Source organism: Pleurodeles waltl, chromosome 2_1, assembly GCF_031143425.1.
Source record: "Pleurodeles waltl isolate 20211129_DDA chromosome 2_1, aPleWal1.hap1.20221129, whole genome shotgun sequence".
NCBI classification, from domain to species: Eukaryota; Metazoa; Chordata; class Amphibia; order Caudata; family Salamandridae; genus Pleurodeles; species Pleurodeles waltl.
In genome coordinates this window covers 65,317,221-65,338,639 of record NC_090438.1, presented here as the reverse complement: position 1 = coordinate 65,338,639, position 21,419 = coordinate 65,317,221, and the positions used below count along the sequence as shown (strand labels likewise).

Here is a 21,419-nt window from a genome sequence, read left to right as displayed (position 1 = left end):
CCATTTGTGCCCTCGTCCTGTGTTGGCACACTGTGTGCCGCCTAGTGGCAACATAGCCAACCTTGCACTGTAGTGCAAGGGTGCCTGCGTTACAGACAGGATTGTTTTAGTGCAAAAAGGGACACCTTCCTACACAAAACCAAACCTTCAAGGCATTTTACACTTACTAGGTGTGCTGCAGATTACAGGACACGTGAAAAGACGAAATAACAAAGAGGAATAAAGATATTTCTCCTCCTCAAGTCTTTCTAAATTTGGAAACAAGCCGTACTCCATGGGTGAATGCACGGGAACCCCCTTGTTCCACCCACAGAGCGCCTCTCATGTTGAAATGTAACACAATGCTCTACAAGCAGCCACCTTGCGTTACATTTCTTTACAAAGACATGCAAGATGGCGCAAATCCCCCCTTGTTTGTCTTTGTAAATATTACTGAAGCCTTTGAGTTGTTCTTTCATTCCCTTGTGACTTGCGATGACTCCATGATTGACCAAGAAGTCAGAGTAAATGGTATATGGAATGCCAAGGAGTTGGAAAAAGTGCTGCACTGACTTCAAGATACATGTTAGACTCAATCTCTCATTGCCAATGGTGGGTTGGCCAAGAACCTCTCACCAGCAACGCTGAAGCTCCTGAACCTCTGGGTGCCAGTGAGCTAAGAATAACATATTGATCTGCTCATCAAGCTTCATCTCACAGGTTCTGCAGGTATGACAGCAAGAAAGGGGCTCTATATGAGCACCTGTCAGTGTGAAACTGTCATGTCTGAGTTTAATTGACTCTACACTGGAAGCTGATGACCTCAGCCATGTTGTCCTATGGCACTGTGGACCACAAGCAAACTTCTGCCAAACATTGCAGGTACAGCATGTAGACCTGAGCTAGGACAGTCTGAAATCCTCTTACTTACAGAGCTGTGACGTTGGTCGACACCGGAGGGACGGCGCGCAGCTCCTGACCGGTGCAGTTGATAGAGCGCCTCCAACACTCGCACCTCTCTGGGACATCTTCCAGCACTAGGGGGAGAGAAGATGTTTAATGTATGTTTGTTTCTATAGAGCAAACACCCAGCACATTCAGATCCACTCTCCCAACACATTTTAGGGCAGGAACTTACATACTCACCCAAAGGGGCATACAGTTTTAAAAGAAATAATCATGTGTCATTCCTTACTAATAAAGGTTTAAATTCTGCTGATATCACATTCAAAATGTCCTCTCTTTTGTGAAATGCCTTAAATCACTGAAACAGGAAGTGACGTCAGTAAGTAAGTGTAATCTGTAGATCAGTTACAGCAAGAAATGTGCAAAGTTAAAAGCTGAATTATCATTTGCTTTCCATGCATGGGTTATCTTACCATCCAATCACACAGGCAGCAGTACCTAGTGGTCATGCTTTCTGCACCCTTACTCGGCCTACACAGCTCACAGTATTGCTATTACTACTTGACTAAACGTTACTACTAATAGAAGGGACCACAAGTACTACTTGCACTACTAACAGTACACCAGTACTACTGCTACTACTACTTCTTGACTAAATGTTCCTACTAATAGAAGGGATACTACTACTACACGGACTACTGGCAGTACACCACTACCACTGACAATAATACTACTTCTACTACTAAAGCTGCTGCTGGTACTTTTGATGAACTTACTGATATTGTGTCAACCACTGGTCCTACTACTAGCAATGCTAATACTAGCTTAAATATGAATGCTACACGTATTACTAGAATCCCTATTTGGACTGGCTCTACTGTCACTGGAATGGCACTAGTGCACGCTGCTAAATCCACTCCTGCCATCACGATGATTCACTATACTAATAGTATTACAGATGCTGCTGATACAATTAAAAAAACACAGGCCACTGGTAATGCTGCTATTCTTAGCAGTGCCACCTCGAGTACTAATGTAGGAATTCACTACTACCACTGGTTCTGCTATAAAACCTACTGTTGCAATACACCAGACCACTCCTGGTGTGATGTGGGCTAGTGGCCTCCTCTGGGGCATCATCAACTGCTCAGCCAGTGTGTGTGTGTGAGGTCACGGGATGTTGATGAGTGCCCGATTGGTGTGAATGGTCAGTTGGTGAGAGTGGGCTGAGCAGCAAGGATGTTGCTCCTGGTGGGGCATTACCTATAACCTGTAACTAAGCTGAATAAACCTACATCTTACAACCTACAAAGGATCTAATCTTTAATTACAATGCACCATCCACACCAGACCACTCCTGGTGTGATGTGGGCTAGCGGCCTTCTCTGGGGCATCATTAGTATAACATCATCCAATAACATGGCCAACCATTAGAGGATATGTTACCAGATTTTTTACCCATCCAGAGTTAGACTAAATGATTTCATCTAGTGAATACTATAACCTCTTACTTGATTCAGAGGGTGTGGGGAACTGTGTCAACAGCACACGTTGCACGCTGAGACCAGGTTAAGAACTCAAACTCCCATGTAACATCAATTAATTTAATTGCCATTGTCAACCATGTGTCTAGGACTCAAATGCCTTACCTTCTCAGCTCATGTAATTTACTTTTATTATGCATATGCAGGTCTCAGCTATGTTATTCCTTTATATGCGTTTTGCATACCTTTTCAAATACACAGTGAACAGAATTAGTACACAATTCCTGATTTACAGTGCGGGAAGTAGCCCTTTTTGCAGGGTTATCCACAACTTTTTGCCTCTGACCTCCTATTTTTGACTGTGTGCTGCATTTTGTTTTTGCTGGCTTTAGGTCTCTGGGCACTTTTCCACTACTGACCAGTGCTAAAGTGCAAGGGCTCTCTGTCTTAATTGTATTAGTAATAGGTTTATCAATGTTTTGCATATTTGATTTACTAGTAAGTCCCTAGTAAGGTGCACCATGGGTGCCCAGGGCCTGCATTTCAAATGTTACTAGTGGGCCTGCAGCGCCGATTGTGCCACCCACATGACTAGCCCTGTAAGCATCTCAGGCCTGCCATTTTCAAAGCCTGTGTGTGCAGTTTTAAACTGTCATTTCGACCTGGCATGTGCACCCACTTGCCAGGCCCAAGCCTTCCCTTTTACTGCATGTAAATCACCCCTAAGGTAGGCCCGAGGCAGCCCCATGGGCAGGGTGCAGGGTATTTAAAAGGTAGGACATTTACTGGTGTGTTTTACATGTCCTGATAGTGAACTACTGCTAAATTCGTTTTTCACTATTGCAAGGACTATCTCTTTCATATGGTAACATGGGGATTGCTTCGAAATATCTTTTAAGTGTAAATTCCCATTGGGACCGGATATAGTATAATTTGGGGTCTCTAAACACCAACTTCACCAAAAGATGTATTTTTAAATTGTGAGCTCAAATCGTAAGTTTGAAAATGCCACTTTTAGAAAGTGGACATTTTCTTGCTTAACCATTCTGTGCCTCTGCCTGGCTGTGGAATACACACCTGGGTCAGTATGACAGTTGGGCTTTTTGTGAATTCACTCTAGACAGTCACATAAAAGAAGGGAGCTGAGGTGTTCCCTGCATATCCTTTTTTTAATTAAGATTTTCGTCAGGATCAAATATACAAACATGACATGTATAATAAAACTATGAAAATACATCAACACAAGCATGCACCTACTCATCCACCCCTTCCCCATCCATCGAATCAGAAGCATATTAGTCAATATGTAATTTCCTCCATGGACATACATTACTCAATCAATGGCCACTATCAGTTTTTTCTACTTCTGGGTGGGTCATATTCTCACCGTGACATGGCTCTTCGACCATTAACTTCCCCCAGCGCCTTGAGACCCTAACGGGTGAGTAGCGCACTTTATAAATTGTTTGATTGATTGATTGATTGACTGTTTCACCGCCCACACCAAGGTCAGAAGCCCCCATCTAGAATATTGCTATTCTATCTGCCAGGGACAATGACAGGCATTTTTCGGAGGGATATCTGATCCTCCAGTTTCGAAACTGCTGTGCCATAATTATGACGGATCACCAATCCTGTGGATTGTGGCTCAAACTGCTGAGGTATTTGACTGGGTCCGTGCCCCACTTCAGCAGGAATTTGATGGGACACTGCAGGCTGTGCCTGGTGAGTGGGAATATGACTGATTTGGACCAGTTGAGGCAGAGTCCGGCATAATATTAAAATCTGATGTATTACCGGATTACCGGGGAAAGGTGTACTGAGGGATCTCGCACATACGACACCATGTCGTCTGCATACAATGAGATACCTATTGACCGTAAGCGAAACCTCAATGCAGCATCGGCATGTCTGTGGCAAATAATACAGGCCAGAAGTTCCAGTGTAACAGCAAACAGTAGGGGTGACACAGGGAAGCCCTGTTGTGCGCCTCTGCCCACCAGAAATCCATCTGAGGTATGTCCATTGACTTGCACCTGCGCCGTTGGAAGTGTATATAAAAGGCAGACCCAGCAGAGGATCTCCTCCGGCTTACCCATGCGGGACATAATGGTGAACATACACTCCCACGCGATGGAATCAAATGCTTTAGCAGCGTCCAATAAGGTAGCTGCCACATGCATCGAGGGGTCCAGCTGATGAATCAAAGCAAAGATGGGACGAAGCGGAATTGGTCCATGAGGACCAGTAATGGGAGTAACAATCCTAGTCGTGTTGCAAGGATTTTCACCAGTATTTTTGCATCTCTGTTAATGAGAGAAAATGGTCTGTAAGACTCACAAAACTCAAGGGACTTATCAGGTTTCAATAGGGTTACTATTAATGCTTTCCTGAGTGATGGAGGCATTATTTGTTTATGGTAGGCTTCCTCATACATATTATGCAAGTGTGGAGTCAACAGATCAGTGTATTTTTTATAGAATTCCCCTGTCAATCGGGCCACTCTGGGAGCCTCCTCATTGGGGAGGGACCTTATGGCTTCCCTGATATCCTCTACAATGATTGGCTGTCACAGATATTCGCGCTGTCCCTGAGGCAGCCAATCCAAGGCACTTTCATCAAGATAATCCTTTGCTTCCGACATAGGAGCTCTGCTCTGAGTTTTATAGAGTTCAGAATAGAATTTCTAAGATGCCAATAGAATAGAGGGCGTATCATAGCAATCTCTATTTTCTGATTCAGTAATCCTCACTGTTAGAAATGGGGTCTTTGGTTGGCAGTCAGGTTATCCCCTGTCCACGCAAGGACTCTCACTCTAGTCAGGATAAGTCACACACAATCCAAATTATCCTGTGCCCACCCTCTGGTAGCTTGGCACTGAGCAGTCAGACTTAACTTAGAAGGCAATGTGTAAAGTATTTGTGCAATAAATCATACAATCATACAATATAGCACCACAAAAATACACCACACAGTGTTTAGAAAAATATAGAATATTTATCTGGATAAATGCAGGTCAAAACAATCAAAGATGCAATAAGTAAATGTAGAGATATCACTGAAAAGTGATATAAAGGGGGTCATTCTGACCCCGGCCGGCGGCGGAAGCCGCCGGCGTGGCTGGAACCGCCAGAATACCGCTGCGCGGTCAAAAGACTGCCGCGGGTATTCTGGGTTTCCCGCTTGGGCTGGCGGGCGACCACCAGAAGGCCGCCCGCCAGCCCAGCAGGAAACACCCTTCCATGAGGATGCCGGCTCCGAATGGAGCCGGCGGAGTGGAAGGGGTGTGACGGGTGCAGGTGCACCCGTCGCGATTTTCATCTTGGTGGGGCCCTGTTACAGGGGCCCCTGCAGTGCCCATGCCATTGGCCTGGGCACTGCAGGGGCCCCCAGGGGCCCCACGACACCCCATACCGCCATCCTGTGCCTGGCGGCCAAAACCGCCAGGAACAGGATGGCGGTATGGGGGTCGGAATCCCCATGGCGGCGCAGCAAGCTGCGCCGCCATGGAGGATTCCCCAGGGCAGCGGAAAACCGGCGGTACACCGCCGGTTTTCCGTTTCTGACCGCGGCTGTGCCGCTGCGGTCAGAATGCCCAAGGGAGCACCGCCAGCCTGTTGGCGGTGCTCCCACGGTCGTTGGCCATGGCGGATTTTACCGCCAGGGTCAGAATGACCCCCAAAGTGTCTTAAGTCTTTTTAAAGCAAACAAAGTCTCTTTCAAGCACAAAGTACTGGGTTTGTGTAAAAAATCTCTGCAAAGGGGCCACAGAGGAGGAGAAGCGTGGAAACAAAGGAGTGTGCGTCGATTTCTCGGGCTGCACACTGCAACGTGTCGTTTAGTTTCCATGCAGGGATGGCTGTGCGTTGATTTCCGTCGCTCAGTCGTGGATCCTCTTCAGGCTGTGGGGTTTTCAGACGCCCCGGGGACAGTGGGTGAATTTCCTACGCTGGCAGGACGAAGTCATAGGAGCTGCATCGATCCAGTGGGCGGTGCGTCTAATTTTCTACTGCACGGCAGGCGCTGTGTCGATTCCTCTCTGGAAGTTGGGTTGCGACATTCCGGCTTGGCTATGCATCGATCCAGTGGGCCATGCGTCGAATTTCCAGTTTCTACGCTGGCACTGTGTTGATCTTCTCGTTGCGAAGTTGGGCTGCATCGTTCCGGTTCGGCGTGCAGTGAAATTTTCACCGCAGTACAGGCTCTACATCGTTTCTGACAGGCTGTGCGTTGAATTTCGCCACACAAGGAGTCCTTCTTGAAGAGATGAAGTCTTTTTGGTCCTGAGACTTCAGGGAACAGGAGGCAAGCTCTATCCAAGCCCTTGGAGAGCACTTCTTCACCTCAGCCAGGGAGCAGCAAGGCAGCAGGGCAACAGCAAGGCAGCAGTCCTTCACAGAAAGCAGTCAGGTGAGTCCTGTGGGCAGCCAGGCAGTTCTTCTTGGCAGGATGCAGGTTCTGGTTACAACTTTCTTCTCTGGGAAGTGTCTGAGTTGGTAGGGGCAGAGGCCCTGTTTATATACCCAAATGTGCCCTTGAAGTTGGGGAGACTTCAAAGAGTGGCTTAAAATTGCACCAGATCTCCTTTCAGTTCAATCCTGTCTGCGAGGGTCCCAGTAGGGTGTGTGGCAGTCCTTTGTGTGAGAGCAGGTCCTTCACCCTCCCAGCCCAGGAAGACCCATTCAAAACTCAGATGTATGCAAGTGAGGCTGAGTATCCTGTGTTTGGGGTGTGTCTGAGTGAATGCACAAGGAGCTGTCAACTAAACCCAGCCAGACATGGATTGTAAGGCACAGAAAAATTTAAGTGCAGAAAAATGCTCACTTTCTAAAAGTGGCATTTCTAGAAAAGTGATATTAAATCCAACTTCACCAGTCAGCAGGATTTAATGTCACCATTCTGACCATACTAATTATGAGCTTCCTACTACTTTCAGATCAGCAGCTACCACTCAAACAATGTATGAGGGCAGCCCCAATGTTAGCCTATGAAAGGAGCAGGCCTCACAGCAGTGTAAAAACGAATTTAGATGTTTTACACTACCAGGGCATGTAAAATACATAGGGACATGTCCTGCCTATTGCATACACAGCACCCTGCCCTATGGGTTTCCTAGGGCATACCTTAGGGGTGTCTTATATGTAGAAAAAGGGGAGTTTTAGGCTTGGCAAGTACTTTTAAATGCCAAGCCGAATTGGCAGTGAAACTGCACACACAGGCCTTGCAATGGCAGGCCTGAGACAAGGTTCAGGGGATACTTAAGTGGGTGGCACAATCAGTGATGCAGGCCCACTAGTAGCATTTAATCTACAGTCCCTGGGCACACATAGTGCACTCTACTAGGGACTTATAAGTAAATTAAATAGTCCAATTGGGTATGATCCAATGTTACCATGTTTAAAGGGAGAGAGCATATGCACTTTAGCACTGGTTAGCAGTGGCAAAGTGCGCAGAGTCTCAAAACCAGCAAAAACAATATCTAAAAAGTGGACGAAGGCAGGCAAAAAGTTAGGGGTGACCACCCTAAGGCTGTCAGGTCTAACACTCACTATAGATTCTTGTTCCATAGGTGTCCATAATTTGAGTGCCAGACTATGCCCCTGTTTCCCCCTTCATCGTATGTTCCCGCTTTGAGAGGAATCGAGATTACTGCTCCGCTGTATCTTTGAAATGCCTGCGGCTTTCGGCGAGAGTAGTTGGTTGTGAACAGGTCTCGTAATTGCTTTCTAGAGATTTGAGGTTGACCTCCACAGAGTGGAGATGATCTTGAAGTGTTTTTAATACCCCAGCTTGTGTGATGATACAGATTCCACGAATCGTGACTTTAAAAGCCTCCCATGAGGTATTTCCATCCCCCTGGAGTGTGTCTGGGGCCAGGGCAAGGAAGGTAGGGTATTGTGCACTACAAAGACTTACCTATGAAGTTTGCCTACTTCAAAGGCAGAATGGGTATAAGTACTGGACCTCTGACCCCACAAAATTCGAACACTTCTGGACTAAGGACATTCTGCCAGGAAGAAGAGCTGGATGTTGTAGGAGGGCCACTTTACCTTTTGCTTTGTTGTGCTAGCCTGCTGCTTCTGTCCAGGGAGTGAAAGGACTGGACTTTGCTTTCTACATCCTGCTTTCCAAAGTTCTCCCAGGGCTTGAACTGAGCTTGCTTCCTGCTAAGAAGTCTGAGGGACATCAAAGACTTCACCTGCCAATGCCTAGGTTCTTCTGCTGAGAGTCCTGACTTGCCAAGTGGTGCCAAATCTTGTCCCTGGGCCCTTGGAAGTGGAAACTGGTGACCTGAGGGAGAAAGTCTATGCACTGATGCGCTGCAGCAGAAAATCGATGCAAAGCCTGTTTTGCGGTTGAATAAATCGAAGCAGTGTCTGTCTAGAGGTGGAAGAACCAAGCAGCGCCTGTTGCATTGACACAGTGTCTGTTCCACCATGGCTCCATCATCACAGCATGTCTGAATTTTCCATGGGCATCAGTTTCTCATCGACCCCGCAATGCAGCAAAGAATCGAGGCTGCATGAACAGAAACCAAAGCATCATCTTTCCTGTGAGTAGAGAACCAATGCATCACCTACCCTGCCAGTAAGAAACCGATGCATCACCTCTCCTGCGAGGACATAGTTGACACGTGACCTCCCTTGCCAGTTAGTAACTGACACATCTATTTGTGTTTTTGGCGCCTCACCTCCTCTGCGGCCCGCATTGCAAGAGTTTTTGCTTATGTCAGGGGATAACAATGATAGGGTCAGAGCATGTGAATTGCTATTTGAAAATTGGGGAGAAACTGGAAGTTCTGCTTCTACCGCCGACTAGTTAATGAACCACATGTCCTCCACCATTGCCTCTGTTGCGATGTTTGTTGCACCTGTGTAAATAGAACAGCCAGATGTTTGCAGGTCTTCTGCTTTCACCACAACAAAGGAAGATCCAAGGAGTTAAAAAAAGTTATCAGCCAACCCTCAACCCACACTGCTGTGGGACCCCCCCCCCATCTAGGGCACATGCTTAGCTCCATTTGCATGTGTGATCTTGGTGTTGTGCCTGTTTAATTATTGATGCTGCTCCTGCTTAAATGGGTAAGACCCTCCCGTCAATTAAATTAACTTAAAAAACATGTTTTTAGTCTGTTAGCCACACATGCAAAGCTTAGGAACTGGATGAAAGGAAGAGGCAGACCTGTAGACAGTGTTTAGCTAACCAAGAGGTAGGAGTGTAATATCCGGCAACAGTACAGATGCTACTGCTATTCAACATGGCTAAAAGATATTGACATCACTAATAGTTCTCGGATTGCTGAGACGATTGGCTTTGCCAATACTTGTTCATTCTTATCGTACAAAATTGCCTTTGTCAAGGCACACATCTAATCTAGTTTGGAAAATGACAGCTCTTTCTATCTGGCATTACTTAAGAAAAGCTTGGCTCAACTTCAGAGAAGGCAAAATACAATTGTCGAGGTTCTGTTCAACTTGCAGACATCTGGCCACATCTCACAATATCTTAAACAACTGCACACTCTTCTGATTAATAAGAGGATCCAGTTCAAATAGGTCTGTGTGCTCTATAAAATGTTCTGTGGCAGAAGTCTAAAATCCCTCTTTTAGAAAGTTGTAAAATATATCTCTATCGCCATCTTAAATCATCGATCGAACTTGAATTGTCATTAAACAGACCTAGGCTTACCATAAGGCAGAAGAGTCGTTCAGGTCCAAGGAAGCATTTTATGGAATTAGTTGTCTCTTTAGTTGCAGAAACTAATCTTCTAAGGTTTACAAAACTCTTCAAAATATGGCTCTTCACACCACGCCCATAGATTTGTACGATGGGTAACAGTGTGGTATATAAAACAAAACTTAAAAAATACATTTCTACCTGGAATTCTGGTTTATTTCCTACCAGGTACTATTGTGTGCAGTGGTTATTGATGAGTCTCAAATACGTTTTTTTTAACACACAGACCTCAATGATAGAAAGCGCTGTTACTCTTTTTCACCCCAAATTCCCTCCTGACCCATCAATTTTAAACCACCTCCCTCCCAACACATCCCATCTTCGCTGATTCCTTTTCCCTCTTTTGACACATGCTTAACACAAAAGTTAGAATCATCTTATTATATTCAGTTCATTCAATTGATTGCTTTTGAATCTATGTTTGGTGTCATCTCCTATTTGCTGCTACAGTTTTCCTGTTCTGATGAAGGTTATTAGGAATGAAATTATTGTGAAACATGCATTACCAAAAGAAAACAAATCACTGTTTGTGGACTTTCTTCAGGGTATAATTTACGCTACTTAGTACACTGTAATGCTTTTTTTGCTGAGGAGTAGTTCTGTGCAGTCGTTTGCATAAGAAAGACTGTAGTAATATGTATTTTTTGGATTGTTTGTGGGGTTTACCCACAACAACTTTTCTTTTGACACATTGCTTTCCTGTTCCTTGTCACCACTAAGTATTTGTTAATTTTGACTGCATATGTTTTGTATTTTATGTTATAATCTGTACAATATTGGTAAAAGTAATACATTTACAAACTGACAAAGTATGTTTGTGTAGCACATGTACTTTTGCTTTCTCAGAGTCCCTTTGGATGCATGATACCTTTCTTCGTTTGGAAGGTTATATATTGAGTTTTAACTACTTATAATTGCTCTAAATATATATCTAGAGGAATCCTGTCTTCTTTTTTTACAGCTTAAAGTAAGATTCTGTTTTGGACATAGAGTTACTCCTAGCTGTTAATTTATTTTTAACCTTTTGTAAACAAAAAACATTTAGTGGTGTCTTTACTCAGAGAGGCACAGAAGCATATAATATGTTATGTTACACTAAGTATTTAAATTGTCCACTAATATAATTTGCATTGTACTGCAGCTTTTTCAGAGTGTAGACGTGCTTTAGGGACACAACATTCTCGTTGACCAGCGTCAAAGTGGCAGAGTTATTGTGTCTGCCCAATGTACTGTTTAATATTTCACTTTGTTTGTTGGCACTAGTACAATGCATTGTTAAATGTCTGCTGTTGTTAGAAAATGTTTTTGAGTGGTATTTCATATTTCAGCAAATACCTATGTCAAAGGTAACATCTAATGCATTACTCATACATATTTATTAAGGCGCACCTCCAGATCAAAGTCAACTAAGTCTAATGTTTTCTTTCTCGGCTTCTATGACTAGCATTATAGTGAATCATATCTTGTTTTAATGGGAAACAGGAGTTAGCTTAGCCTTCTGGCTTGCAGATTTGTGCCTCCGTCACCTAGTGACTTTTACCCTACTTAGCTTGCTCTGTTTTAGCGCAATTATTTAATTATATGTTTCCAAGATGGGTGCATTGTTTCTAGTTAGGCCAATGTTTTAGTTTCACGTTATCAGTGCCACCGCGCTAAGGCGTCACTATCAAGCGACAAAGATAAACAAACTGTAGGTATTCACATTAGGTACTTTCCCTCTTCACACTTTTGAGGGAATTGTTTACATGAATTGCCGTCCCAAGCATGACTTGTTATCTATTGTTTGGGGACAGACCTACGTCAGGGGTCCGAGCAGATATGTAGAAATGCACCTCACTTAGACAGAAAGAGGGATTCCGACCAGATGCCATCGCTGCTATCGATGCTGCATGTCGCCTTGACGCTGACTCAGTCTTCGTGTCCCTACGGAGTCTGAGCTAGAGACCTCATACCAAGGTAACAAAGGTTGGGGGGCTCTTCTCATGGACATGGCATTGGCAGTGTCGCACTCTTGAGTCCATGCGTAAAGACTGCCACAAATCACCTTTTACTGTTTGGGGTTTTTGGTGAGGTGCTGCTTGTGAGCCGGGAGGGTTGGGACGACAGTTGCGACTTGTTGTAGGATTGGCTTAGTCGCCTACAAACATAAGTACTGTCCTCCTTAAACCAGCAGTCTTGCCCAGAGCAAGAGTCAAACTACGACAGCATTCTTGCTTTCTTGCTTGCTTTTAACTATTTTTTGTATCTTATAAAGAAGATTTTATTATTACTCCACTATATATGTGGAGTATCCACAATCTGTGAGGAAAACAGGCTACCAAGAGGATAAATGTCCATTACCTATGGCTTACTGTCAATGCATCAACCCATCTTTCAAGAATAGAGCCATTCTGTTCAGTATTGACCCAGCTATAGAAATAATGAATAGGATCAATTAAGTTACGTGTTGGAACTTTCAGCATTTGATGAGTCACATTTCTGCAACTCCTAAGGGTGTTAGCCTCCCACACTGGACTTTTTTCCCAAGCTTATCAGGACAACGAAAGTCTCCTCTTTCAAATAGCTACCACTTCTCCTGCGATCTTGCTATGCACAGCTTTTGCTGCCTGTTGCAGACAGCATTGTATTCTACACAACTTTGCTCACGATTGTATACCTTTCTTGGCTATCTCACTTCCCTGCTCCTAATTTGAAGGCTTTATTCTTTATTTTTCTGATTGGATGATTGTAGCCTTCATGTGTTGTTTGCTGGACTGTTACACATGTTCATTTCTAGTTTTCAGGTCGGCGAAAGGACTTTAAGGAACGTAGGAAGACCCTATTCCAGGGGTGCATGCACTTACCACTGCTGTAAGTCATCCTTTGCAGTCTTTCCAAATTTCTATGCAGGTCCTGCAGGCATTACTCGTGTTTCTACACTTCTGTGATTGGCATGATCTGTTTTCTGGCCACCCCAATTACATGGGGAAATACTATTTAGGGGTGGGTGTAATTCCATCTAGCGTAAACATGTGGAATTAACTAAGAACTCTGCAAGATTATAAGGAATTGCATGAAAGAAGATTAATTCTGCATTTAGTGCTATTTTTTAGTGCAGAAATACACCCTTATGTTTAAAATGGATGTGAGGGTGCATTTTGAACACAAAAAAGGACTCAATGTAGCAGAATACAAATTGCAAGCGTAAGTAGCCGCTTGCACTCCCTAAATGTGCCCTCGCAATTGTATTCACCCCACAAATTACTGTTAACTATGTGAGCAGGACTAATCATGTTATTTTTGGTGATTCCGCCTCAAAGAGTAATGCAGAATTACCAATATTACTCTGACTATTCCAGTGCAATTGAAATTCCACCCATAATTATAGTGCATAATAATGCATAACCCACAGAATGATGGAGAATGGGTTACTTCATTGTAAGTGCTAATTTAATTTGCATAAATATTCTTTACCAAGTGGTCCCCAGTTTTAGCAGTTTCTGCTTCGCTCTTTCACTCACAGAATTTTCAAAAATGGTGAAAAATACAGTACACCCTGTCTGGCTGCTTCCGACTCTGTCTCTCTCTTTTAAGTACCCGATATACACATATATATATATATATATATATATATATATATATATATATATATGTTGATCATTGATTATGTGTTACACTTAGGGGAGAGAATGTGGTGTTACGGCCAGAGCTGCAGACTTTGCAAATGGGGAACCAGGTTCGAATTTCAGCGTTAGCTCGACATCCTGTAAATCTGGGCAAATCACTTAGGGGGTGATTCCAACTTTGACGGGCGGCGGAGGCCGCCCGCCAAAGTTCCCCCAACAGAATACCGCTACGCGGTCAGAAGACCGCCGCGGTTATTCTGTGTTTCCCGCTGGGCTGGCGGGCGACCGCCAGAAGGCCGCCCGCCAGCCCAGCGGGAAACCCCTTCCCACGAGGAAGCCGGCTCCGAATGGAGCCGGCGGAGTGGGAAGGGTGCGGCGGGTGCAGTTGCACCCGTCGCGATTTTCAGTGTCTGCAAGGCAGACACTGAAAATCTTAGTGGGGCCCTCTTACGGGGGCCCCTGCAGTGCCCATGCCATTGGCATGGGCACTGCAGGGGCCCCCAGGGGCCCCACGACACCCCTCACCGCCATCCTGTTCCTGGCGGTCAAAACCGCCAGGAAGTGTTTTGCACACTTCTGTCATTAGGCTATACTACTTTTGGGAGATATTTGTGATACACTTGGACAAATTTTTCACTGGTGGCCATCTTGGGAGACTTTTTTGTTAAGAAGCTTCCTAATCTCCTAATTCTATGTCAGGACCAGAGGCGGGGATAATGCAGTCCTTTCTTCACTTTTACTAATACAGCAAGTTCAAAGTTCAAATAATAAAATGTTATAGAAACTCCAACTCCCATGATGCCCATGATCATAACCATAACAACCAGTAAACCAATCCAGTGTCCATCCGAATGTCCATATAAATGGTAGACGGGAGCAGTCCTTCCTCTTTCTTCACTGCTGCCCGTCAGTTAAGTCCTCGCTTCCTTCTCGCTCTTTTACGGGAGTTGTCGGGGATTGCCTTGTGTTTTGGTGCATTGTGCTGAGCGCTTTTACTGTGTTTCTCAGATATTACAAGCATACTTTCATTTGTGGTGAGACGCGCGGTAGGCTGCGGCACGAGCGCACAGTACGGTAACGAACAGAGCCGCTAGGGGGACGCTTGCGTGCCGTTTTCGCACTCTGGCGAACGTCTGACAGGTCGTGCTTCAGCGCTTTGTTAGCGTGTTCGCGGTCTGCCGACGTGTGGGGGGGATTGTTCAAACCCTGCCCTTGAGGTTTTGAACAGTTTATTGCCCCCCACCAACCCTCGCTGACACCACGCTTGCGGTAGGTGCAGGCTGGGCCTGCTGAGAATATTCCTGGTGGGATAACACAATTGTGTCAATCAGCCACCATTTATCTGTGGAGCACAATGAGGGGGCTGCCCTTCAATCATTTATTATTTAGGCGATATCTGGGGCTCTCACCCCTATAAACATTACATAAAGGGAGTACGACATATATATATATATATATATATATATATATATATATATATATATATATATATATATATTTCTGTACATAAGGCCCTGAGACAGTTTCAGATGGAGTCCTTTGAGGATCATTCTTATGCTCCTTCCTTGGTGGCGGAGGAAGTGTGGCCACCTCAATGCCAATTACCGGGTGGAGTGGACCAACTCCTTTTGCAGGCAGTTGCTAAGGCTTTAGCACCCCTGCAGGATAGAGTGGACAGATTAATGGGCCAGGTGTCCAACATCCCTGGAATTTTTGGGGACTCAGGTATGAGGGCCAGTACCTCTAGTAGTTTCTCCTCCTCTAGACCAACTAAGCGTGATGCGGGGCACCTGGAAGGTTTCAACAAGTGGAGAGAGACCTTGCATAAGAGTGCGCGGACGCTCTCAAACATACCCTGCCAGGAGGATGCTACACCCGGAGAGCATGGCAGCGCATCTGCCCTAGAGATGGATCCCTTCATGGGATTGCCCCGTTCCGGGGGGGGGGGGGGGGGGGGGGGGAGGGTGAAACCGATGGTGAGGGCTCATCGGACGAGGGGTGTGTTTTGGGCAGACCTTGGTGCCCATCAGTGACCACCTCTAGCCTAGAGGAGAAGGGGCCGGACGGCTCCGATATGTTTGACCCTGAGGACATATACCATCCAAGGTCCTCGGAATGGGTCCCTGACCCCAAAGTTGCGGCTTATGTGGCCAAGGCAATTCAGCACCCTTTAGAGAAGGAGGTTAGAGCCCGCCTTCGTGCGGAATGCCCCAGACCCGCGCTTGAAGACAAAGTGGCGGTCACTCCGTCCATCGACCCCAAATTGTGCACCTTTTTTTCCAAGTACATGAGCGATCCCAAGAAAGGGATCGATCGCTCCTGGCAGGCTTGCCAGGATAAACTTTTGGATGCTGGGGCTATTGACAAAAATAATTGAACTGGCAGAGTCGGCCAGGCTATCAGGAGTGCCCATGCAAACCGATGTCATCGCGGATGGGCTCAAAGTGCAGTTTGTCTGCTCAGGAATGCGAATTGCGCCATCTCTGCGAGGAGAGATGCCACTCCCTCCTAATAAAAATTGATCCCAAGTTGGGGGAGTTATCCAGCTCTGAGGCAGGTGCGATTGCACAAGGCAATCTGTTAGGGGACCCTTTTGTAAAAGAGTTGGGGAAGTTTGTGGCAACTTTTTCAGTGCAATCCTCCATGCAAAAGATTTTTCTGGGGAAGGTTTTCCATGGGGCCGGAAGAGGCAGGGGTCGCTCCTCCGGCCGCTCCCCGCAACCATCCCTCTCCAGATCTCAAGCATGCCGCAACAATGGCTGGAACGATGGGAGACAAGGTGCCTTCTTCCCCAACCAAGGTTCCGGTTGAAGCTGACCCTTCCGCTTTACCAGAGGAGGCTCCAATGCTCCAGAATGAGGCGGCGGTAAGCACCCCTCTTTTTTCCCCTCAAAGTCTGGGAGGGAGAATCAGTCTATACTTAGAGAACTGGGCACTGATTACATCCGACCCTTGAGTGTTGGAGACGGTGGAAGGTTTCCACATAGAGTTCTATGGGACCCCGATACGACGCGTGAGGCCTCGCCCCATCTGATTCAATTTACAGGAATCCCAACTGATAGACGCGGAAATACAACATCTTCTTGGCAAAGAGGCCATTATCCAAACGAACCTTCATCCGAGGGGTTTCTTGAGCAATATTTTCTTGGTCGAAAAGAAAGACAAAGGCTTTCGACCCGTGATAAACCTCAAGGAGTTCAACGAATGGGTGGTCTACTGGCACTTCAAGATGGGGGGTATCCATTTTCTCAGGGACCTTCTGTGCCAAAGGGACTGGTTGGTCCGTCTGGACCTCAAGGATGCTTACCTCGTGGTCCCGATCTTCCCGCCTCACCCGTGTTTTCTGCAATTCCAATGGCAGGACCTAATTTAAGAATTCCGGTGTCTACCCTTCGGCCTATCGTCAGCACCATGGTGCTTTACGAAGTATTTGAAACCAGTGGTGGAGTACCTGAGAACTCAGGGTGTCAGACTAATAATTTATATTGACGATATACTTTGATGGATAAATCATGTACTCAGCTGCTGGATTACGTGAACATGACTATTGCCTTACTTCAGGACCTCAGATTCGTTATCAATGGGGAGAAGTCGATGCTTCTTCCGCACCAATCCACAACCTTCGGGAGGTTTGCAGTGGACACTACGTCGGCGACACTGAAACTTCCAGAGAACAAGATCTCCAAGATCAAAAAATAATTCTCTAAAGTGCTAAGGAGGGACAGGACTTCCCTCTGACAAATAGCCAGGATATTGGGCCTTCTGTCTTCATCAATACAGGCTATCTTCCCAGGCCCACTACATTACAGGGCCCGCAGCGATTGAAGGCTTCACACCTCAGGAAAGGACACAAATACTCGGAACTGGGGGAGCTGTCATCAGAAACCAGATCGGAGATGCAGTGGTGGTTGGACCATAGAGGCATGGAACGGGAGAGCGATCTTTGGGTCCCTTCCCGTCTCGGTGAAAGAGTCAGACACCAGCAGACTGGGCTGGGGGGACAGGTGTGGACAAATCTCCATGGGAGGCCACTCGGACGACACCCTCAGGACAGCCGAACACCTCCACTTCCAGATCCACACGGACCCCAACACGACCCTCAGAGGAACCCTCATTTACCGCCCTCCAGGACCAAGAGCCCCCTTCAACGACACCATCGCTGACCTTGCAAGCACCCACGCCCTCGCTTCCCCGGATTACATCCTCCTGGGAGATCTGAACTACCATCTGGAAAATGCCAACGACATCAACACTGCGTCACTGACCTCCAACCTCCTCAACCTCGGTCTCCGCCAGCTAGTCAACACACCTACCCACATCGCCGGTCACACCCTTGACCCCCTCTTCACCTCTAGCAACCACATTTCCTTCAGCCACACCTCCGAACTCCACTGGACTGACCATCACTGTGTCCATTTCACCTATAAGAAAACCACAGAGCAACACCGCATCCAGCTACCTCCCCACCGCCGCTGGGGCAAAGTCACCCAAGAACAACTGACCAGCACCCTCATCAACAACCTTCCACCCGACGCAATCGACCCGAGCACAGCCGCCATCAACCTCCATCAATGGATCCTCGACTGCGCCAACACCCTTGCCCCTCTCAAGAAACCCACCACCATCCAAGGAAAGAAAAAACCAGCCTGGTTCACAGACGATCTCACCACCTCCAAAAGCAACTGCCAGAAACTCAAAAAGAAATGGATCCAAGAACGCACACCCGACAACCTCACCGCCCTCAAAAACGCCAACCGCGAACACCACCAACGGATCCGCACCGCCAAGCCGCCTACTTCACCGAACGCATCAACAACAACGCCCACGACTGCAAAGAACTCTTCGGCATCGTGAAGGAACTCTCCAATCCGAAAGCCAACTCCAACGACATCCCGCCCTCCCAGAAACTCTGCGACGACCTCTCCTCCTTCTTCCACCAGAAAATCACCACCATCCACGACAGCTTCATCACCGGTCCACTGCCAGACCCCACCCCCGACGTCTCCTCCCGCGACTGCCGCCTCACCGCCTGGACCCACGTGGACGAGGCAGAAACCTTAGCAACCATGAACACCATCCACTCAGGCTCCCCCACGGACCCCTGCCCCCATCATGTTTTCAACTCAGCCAACGCCACCATCGCCCCCGAACTCCGCAAGATCATCAACCTCTCCTTCACTTCTGCCACCTTCCCGGACAGCTGGAAACACGCAGAAATCCAACCCCTCCTCAAAAAACCCAAGGCTGACCCCAACGACCTCAAAAACTTCCGTCCGATCTCTCTCCTCCCTTTTCCAGCGAAAGTCATCGAGAAGATCGTCAACACTCAGCTCACCCACTTCCTCGAAGACAATTCCATCCTGGACCCCTCACAATCCGGATTCAGATGAAACCACAGCACTGAGACCGCCCTCCTCGCCGCCACAGATGACATCAGACATCAAATGGACAACGGCGAAACCTCAGCCCTCATCCTCCTCGACCTATCAGCCGCTTTTGACACCGTCTGCCACCGCACCCTACTGACCCGCCTCCAGGAAGCCGGCATCCAAGATAAAGCCCTCCACTGGATCTCATCCTTCCTCTCCGACAGAACGCAGAGAGTCCGTCTCTCCCCTTTCCGCTCCAAAGCCACCAACCTCATCTGCGGCGTCCCCCAAGGATCCTCCCTCAGCCCCACGTTGTTCAACGTCTACATGGCCCCCCTCGCTCAACTGGCCCGCCAACATCATCTCAGCATCATCTCCTACGCCGACGATACCCAGCTCGTCCTCTCCCTGACCAAAGACCCGCTCACCGCCAAAACAAACCTCCACGAGGGACTAAAATCCATCGCCGATTGGATGAACAACAGTCGCCTGAAACTCAACTCCGACAAGACAGAAGTCCTCATCCTCAGACGCACTCCCTCAGCCTGGAACGACTCATGGTGGCCCTCCGTCCTCGGACCCCCACCCACCCCTGCCAGCCACGCAAGAAACCTCGGCTTCATCCTGGACTCCGCCCTCACCATGTCCAAACAGGTCAGCGCCGTCTCCTCCTCCTGTTTCAACACCCTTCGAATGCTCCGCAGAATCTTCAAGTGGATTCCAACAGAAACCAGAAAGACGGTGACCCAGGCCCTCGTCAGCAGCAGACTTGACTACGGCAACGCACTCTACACAGGCATCCCAACCAAAGACATCAAACGCCTCCAACGTATCCAAAATGCCTCCGCCCGACTGATCCTCAACATACCCCGCCGAAGTCACATCTCCCCTCACCTAAAGGAACTCCACTGGCTCCCGGTAGACAAGAGGATCACCTTCAAACTCCTGACCCACGCTCACAAGGCACTTCACAACACCGGACCCTCCTACCTCAACACCAGACTCAACTTCTACACTCCAACACGTCAACTCCGATCCGCCAACCTCGCCCTCGCCATCGTACCCCGAATCCAGCGCAAGACATCCGGCGGCAGATCCTTCTCCTTCCTCGCCGCCAAGACCTGGAACTCTCTCCCCACATCTCTTCGCCAGACCCAGGACCTCCTCGCATTCAGAAGGCTCCTCAAGACCTGGCTCTTCGACCGCTAAACCAGCAGCGCTCCCCCCCCCCCCCCCCCCTCAGCGCCTCGAAACCCTGACGGGTACATAGCGTGCTTTATAAATATTATGATTGATTGATTGATTGGACTCCGGAGGAACTGAATCTACACATCAACTGCCTCGAACTCCTAGAGGGTTAGTTTGCGATTCGGTCACTGACACAAGTAAAGGTATCCTGCTGTATCCTGTTATGACTGGACAATATTTCGGCGGTCCAATACATAAACAGGTTGGGGGGCACTCGCTCCAGAGCTCTGGCGGAACTGAAAAGGACTTCTGGCATTATTGGCTCCAGAAACAGATCTCGGTAACGGCGGAGTACCTCCTGGGAACGCAAAACAAGGTGGCAGACTGGAATTCTCGCTATCTCAGGGATTCCAGCGACTGGCAACTGGATCCTGCGATTTTTCGATCTCTGATGGATCGTTGGGGACCCTGTGGGGTGGATCTGTTTGCACCACGACTGAACACTCAGCTTCCCAAGTATTTCAGTTGGAGACCGGACCCGGGAGCGACGGCCGTGAATGCTTTTCTGCAGGATTGGTCGGGGAGTCAGGGATATGCTTTCCCGCCATTTCTGTTGATCCCCAGGGTGGTTGCTCAAGTCAGATGACAGAGGGCATCATTGATCTTGATCACACCGATATGGAAAGCTCAAGCGTGGTTCCCTACACTTCTGGAATTGTCTTGGATGGCACTCCTCAAACTTCCTGCTTCCATGGGAATCCTTCGGGATCCAGCTGGACGTCCACACCCGTTAGTGACTCAGGGTCATGTCAGCCTCATGGCTTGGAGGATTTCAGGGAACGTTGGCAAGTCATCCAACTTTCACAAGACGCTAATGCACTTATCAGACAGTTGTGGGCTCCGCGCACGATCAAACGATACAAGTCAGCCTGGAACTGATGGGCTTGTTGGTGTGTGGAGAGGAAGGTGGATCCTGTGGTGGCCCCCGTTACTCTCGTAGTCAACTTCCTAGCAGAATTGTATAACTCCTGCTTGGCATATTGCACGATCAACTCTTTCCGATTGGCCATTTCTGCGGGCCACAACCAGGTCAATAATTTGCCTGTCGGTGAACATCCTTGGGTGAGTAAACTACTCAAAGGAGTTAGATT

The 21,419-nt window shown here is 47.4% G+C and overlaps 1 protein-coding gene across 1 annotated transcript in view; it reads right to left on the bottom strand.

The window, feature by feature from the left end:
* The window catches only part of LOC138261292 (relaxin receptor 1-like), a 682,359-nt gene that overhangs the window by 335,950 nt on the left and 324,990 nt on the right, over positions 1–21,419 (bottom strand). The window contains exon 4 of the mRNA XM_069210109.1: positions 911–1,016. Coding sequence (XP_069066210.1) covers positions 911–1,016 — 106 coding nt within the window. The remainder of the gene's footprint in view (positions 1–910; positions 1,017–21,419) is intronic.